The 5,599-nt window shown below is 33.3% G+C and overlaps 1 protein-coding gene across 1 annotated transcript; it reads right to left on the reverse strand.

Moving 5' to 3' along the window:
* Positions 1-306: 306 nt before the first annotated feature.
* On the reverse strand, positions 307-4,397 carry LOC140156972 (N-alpha-acetyltransferase 38, NatC auxiliary subunit-like). Its single transcript, XM_072180021.1, has 3 exons — positions 4,312-4,397; positions 3,052-3,273; positions 307-2,132 (listed from the first exon to the last, which is right to left on the reverse strand). Exons 2-3 carry the CDS (start codon positions 3,215-3,217, stop codon positions 2,029-2,031), a joined length of 270 nt encoding a protein of 89 aa, XP_072036122.1. The 5' UTR covers positions 3,218-3,273; positions 4,312-4,397; the 3' UTR covers positions 307-2,028.
* Between the last annotated feature and the right edge of the window lie 1,202 nt (positions 4,398-5,599).

Here is a 5,599-nt window from a genome sequence, read left to right on the forward strand (position 1 = left end):
ATTCTCACGAGTATATACTTGTTCTTATTTTGTTACAGGTCAGAGCAACTCAATGTCACACATACTGGTACATGAGTGGTAAATGTTTTAAAGCCTCCTAGTAGTCAGGCTAGTAATGAAGTCAGTAAGATATTTCAAAATTAGTTACCTTTGTGGTGAAAGTTTCTTGTTAGGCCACATAGAATTATTTTTTTGGTTCCCACCTGGAGGATGAATCCATCACTTTTTTTCCTTCTCAAGCTGTAGTTTTTGGTCTTTTCCAACTGCTCAAGGAAAACATAGTCCTTCAAGAATGACCCACGGCTATGTGGGGGGGGCTTGGCAAAGCCGAGCATGTTCGGCGAAGCCGAACAACGAGGCCGAAGGCCGAGTAGCGAGGCGGATAATCTCATTATAATATTGACAACTTGAGAATTCAATACGTCCTCAGGATTTTGCAATTCTACGAGTATATACTTGTTCTTATTTTGTTACAGGTCAGAGCAACTCAATGTCACACATACTGGTACATGAGTGGTAAATGTTTTAAAGCCTCCTAGTAGTCAGGCTAGTAATGCTCAATACTAGCATACAGTATAGTTTTAAACTTCTCATGCCGAGAGTCATTCTTGAAGGACTAGGAAAACAAGAAGGTTCCACATTTTAGATTCTGCAGGATAAATTCCCCAGAGTACCACAAAAGACTTGAAAATGATCTTCTATGAATCTTTTGGAAAATTTAAAAATCTACTAAAAATAAACCAAGACATTGAGGCGGGAGAGGATGAGAACCAAGAAAATAATTATATACAGCCTTCCACATACATAAGAACAAACTGGCAAGAGTAAAAAACATTGGTATACAAATGACCATTAATATTTACATGAGCTACTCCAGCTACCAGAACAAAAATATTTCTAATTACGGGTTACAACTTTACAAGAACAATTAAGTATTCAAAGCTCATCCACCCACCATCCCTTTCAGAATTTCCAGTATGTGATAAAACTTTTAAATTAAATAGTATATTCCCATTTTCACAATGGCATGAGAACCATTGCGCAATATTGAGATATCATCAACACATAGCACTGCGGGAGAACAACCCTAAGCACTAACTTTGACCCTAATGCACCAGGAGCATTATGTAATTGACAAAATCTCAATTCTGCGAATCATTGCAGGGCAAATAACATTCTTACTTTTTGTAGAGCACTTTACAACCGAAATCACCAACAGTAGAGTACCGACCGTGTGTGAGGTGGGGAGGTGCAAAATACGGAGTCAAAATTGACCAAACTTTTGTGATTTGCACCTTAAAATTAATCTCATTTCTGCCCCTTTTGGGAGTCATAAATGATATCCTGGGTTCAAGCCCCAAGATTTAATTTTACCTCTCCACCTGCATGCATTATGGTTACCAGCTTACTCTGGGAGTGTAATAGACATGTTGCACTAAGGATTAGTAACCCACCCACAACATTTAAACATATTGTACAATAATAGCAAAAACAGCTTTTCGGTTGTGTCAAAAAGATGTGAAACTTTCGATCCACCATTACTTTGATTTGGTGACTGATAGATAGCAGTATTTTTTAATCATTATTTTTGGCAGCATGTGGTAGACGATACTTAATCGCAGCTATCTTACCTTTGCCTGAATCAAAGATTCTTGTACAATTCTCTTGCGAATGGATTCACACACACTAGCCTGTTATGGATTCCTAGGCCTGCCCTATCCTACCCCATTGACAATGAAACATAAGTTATAAGCCTGGTGGCAAAAAAATAACTCCATTGTTATATCAATTTGGTCATCCATGTTTACGCTAAATTTCTTGAGTAAGCTTATACAGTACATCAAATCGATGCATGATACAAAATGTATCTTCAAGTCTATATTTCCATTTCTGACTGAATCCACATTCATGAAATCTCAAATCAAAGTTGGTAACACATTATTATCATCACACTAGCCTTTTTGCAGTCTTCTCTTCTTACAGTGTATTGCACGCAGATGATGGTGAACAGATGAGCTTTTCATATAGTCATACGGCATCTTGGTTGGTCTGGTCGACTTGGATGGAGACTATGTGGTGGCCTGGGACCATGGCTAGCCCTAGTACTCTGGGTTCTTCCTTCACTGCTGAGTCTGATGGAAAATTAGAAAGGAATCAGACCAAAAAATTAAGAATGTATGTTTTATTTACAAACACACTGGGGTGGGATATTCAAGTTTGGTTTAGGGATTGAATTTGAAAGTGATCCCATCAATATTTTCCATGCAATTTTGACCCATCAATATATCGATACACCAAAAGCCAAATTTAACACATAAGTATTATTGTCAGATTAGTTTTTACATTTTCCCAAAAATATTTTTGGGAAATTTCAAAAATTAAACAGCGAGGCAAAATTGAGATATTTTCCAACAAGAAATTAAGTAGAAAAGTTTGAAAAAATGACCCATCCATATACCAAAATTGGTCATTGATATACCAAAAGGTAAGTTGCGGCATGTCAGCGTATGGGAATTTGTACTGAGTACCCCCTCCCCCAGGCACTACACATAACACTGCAAGGTATAATTGGACATTTTTTGCATCTAAATTGTATGATTTTTTGAGTGGTAACTTCTGAGGTAAAGACTTATAAATTTCCTTTCACTTTGTTTATGAAAAATAAATAGTTAGTATTTCTCTGGTTTTCAACCTTGAATAAGTAATTTAGGAGGCCTATAAACTCCTGTTTTTCAGTGTTTTGGGACACAGAAAACGAGATAATCCCAGGTAAAACGGGACAGTTGGCATTTGGCAAGTATGTAATTTTTATGTGTGCAGCTAGTTGATAGAGATAATGGGAGTCAATCCCTGGGGCCCCCACCATCTGACAAAATGGTCCATTTTTTGTTCTTTTCAGCTACTTTTGGACAATTCAGGCCGGCTGTCCCCCAGGCCGGATTATGCCAGAGACAAACTTTTTTTTTGCCTCAAGGATGGAGTCTGTAGATCACTCAATGCATATTATTATATTATTACACATCAATTACCAGCCTATAATTGACTACTTACCCTGTGCTTGTACATATTCCTCACATGAGCCCAAGATGACATTGCGATCTTTGTCTGTACACAAGAATGACCCAATTAGTGTTCTTCCATCTGTCATCTTGATTCTCATAGTCTGGTTTAACCAACTCTCTAGCTTCACTCTTGACTCTCCTTTTTCACTCACCATGGTACATGCAAGTTTGGTGATAGCTCCTCAATATAAATGATTTATATTTTTTTAAACTGTAAAAAAAACACAGGAAAATTTATTTTTTTTGCATATAATTAAGAAATTAAATGTATAAAAAAGAAAGAAAAAAAAGGAAAATTGAGTTCAACTTATTACCGCACTGCGTCATCATCCCTATATCTTTGTGTCAAAAATTGCCGTGATAGTACCATGAATCCTCTCATTTTTCAAAAGCTATGCATGGCGATTTTGTTCGAGATAGGCCAAACGACTCAGGCTAAGCATACCGTACCATGATATGAGATACCATAGCCCTGCCATAGAGCCTGCCGCTTAGTTTCTATTCTACGATTTGCGCATGATCAGTACCACATATATAGTGTTACTATTACAGAAAATTCGATTTGTTTTCAGGAAAAACGCAGGTTTTGTTTCCAGTACACTAACTCGAAAAGCAATATGTAATTAGCAGGGCTGTTTGCTGTGGATATCTTTAACTGCATTTTATAAGTAAAGATTTTGAAATCCAAAGTAAAAATTGTGATATTTTCAACTGTTTGAGAAATGAATTATACAAAGGAACCCGTGTAAAACCCAGGTGCTGTATTTTTACAATGTACATTTGTCGACTTTCTTTATCTGCGTCGATAAATAGAATATCGATTCAATCGAATTGAATACATGTATCCATTTTGAGTTTGTACTACACCTCTGAGCGACAAAGCGATCAATTTCTAGCCAATCAGATCATACGGTAGGCTTCCTTTTCTTGCGTTCGGTGAAATACCAATCGCCCGTCGCGTCGCTCACCAATGGAGTATTAAGTTTATATTTATAACACTGGCTGTTGACACTGTGTACCGTATTTCCTCAAATAAACGCCCCCGAGGGTGTTGCATTTTCCAAACGGGGGGTATTACAGGTCATTTTTAGCACAACAATTTTTTGTTTCATTTTTAATTTATTATTTTTTTAAGCTTACCAAAAAAAAATGTACAACAGTCACAGCATGATTCATGGTTTATTTAGCGAGATAGCAAAGCCCAAATTGCCACAACATCTCTGTTGAAGACACATTATATTTTACTCACCTTCTATTCAAAATAAAGAAAAGCAGGTTAAATCAGTGCACAGGCTGCTATTAAAAATGTGCTATGATTTTTTTCTCCATTTCCAGCAGGCTTTCACCAAAATGGTAATCGCTGATTTCCAACCGCCGGACCGACTTATGAATAATTAATTAAATGACGTATTCTGTGCAGTATTAAAATGCCGAGATACACAGTACAGTGTCATGAGTGTACACAAGGGGGACAATTGGTTATTGTTTATAGTTAATTGTATTGTTTATTTGATTGTTTATTTGTTTGTTATTGCTTATTAATAATTTTAACTATTTGTTTATATTTGGTTTGTTTTATTTGTTATTTATTTGTTTGTTATTTTTTGTTAATTGTTTTGTTTACTTGTTTATTTTTTAGACTTTTTTATAAGTTTGTTGACTTGTTTGTTTAAACGTTTCTTTATTCATTTGTTTATAAGTTTGTTTATTTATTTGTTTGTTTGTTAATTAGTTTGTTTATAAGTTTGTTAATTAGTTTATTTATTTGTTTATGTTTTGTTAATCATATTGTTTATTTATTTGTTTATAAGTTTGTTAATTTATTTGTTTATGTTTTGTTAATGACTTCGTTTATTGTTTGCATTTTGTTTGTTTATAAGTTTATTTGTTTATTTATTTGTTTATAAGTATATCTGTTTGTTAATAAATTTGTTGTTAATTTGTTTATTTGTTAATTGTTTTGTTTATTTGTTTGTTTATAAGTTTGTTTATTTGTTTGTTATTTTATATTATTTTGTTTATTTGTTTATTTTTATAAGTTTGTTAATTAGTTTTTTTATTTGTTAATCATATTGTTTATTTGTTTGATTATAAGTTTGTTAATTTATTTGTTTGTTTGCATGTTTGTGTATCTTTTGTTAGTAACTGTTTATTTGTCTGTATTTTGTTTGTTTATAGGTTTTTTGTTAATTTGTTTGTTTATTTGTTTACCTTTTTGTTAATTATATTGTTTATTTGTTTGTTATTATTTTAGCTTATTTTACTCAACCACTCACTCACTCACTTTTTATAAGTTTGTTTATTTGTATATTAATTTATGTTTAATTTGTTTATTTTTTTGCTAGTCATAATGTTTATTTGTTTGTTTGAAAGTTTGTTAATTTATTTGTTTGTTTGCTTATTTGTTTATCTTTAGTTAATGGCTTTGTTTATTTGTCTGTATTTTGTTTGTCTGTTTATTATTTGTTTGTTATTTTTTGTTAATTGTTTTGTTTACTTGTTTGTTTAAACCAGATTTTATTAATTTGTTTATAACT

Source organism: Amphiura filiformis, chromosome 7 (assembly GCF_039555335.1).
Source record: "Amphiura filiformis chromosome 7, Afil_fr2py, whole genome shotgun sequence".
In the NCBI taxonomy this organism is placed as follows: Eukaryota; Metazoa; Echinodermata; class Ophiuroidea; order Amphilepidida; family Amphiuridae; genus Amphiura; species Amphiura filiformis.

Coding starts and splice junctions, on each gene's coding strand:
- LOC140156972 (XM_072180021.1), bottom strand. CDS start 3,217: ATGGTGAGTGAAAAAGGAGAGTCAAGAGTGAAGCTAGAGAGTTGGTTA. Junction 2,133..3,051: donor GGAATATGTACAAGCACAGG/GTAAGTAGTCAA, acceptor ATTTTCCATCAG/ACTCAGCAGTGAAGGAAGAA.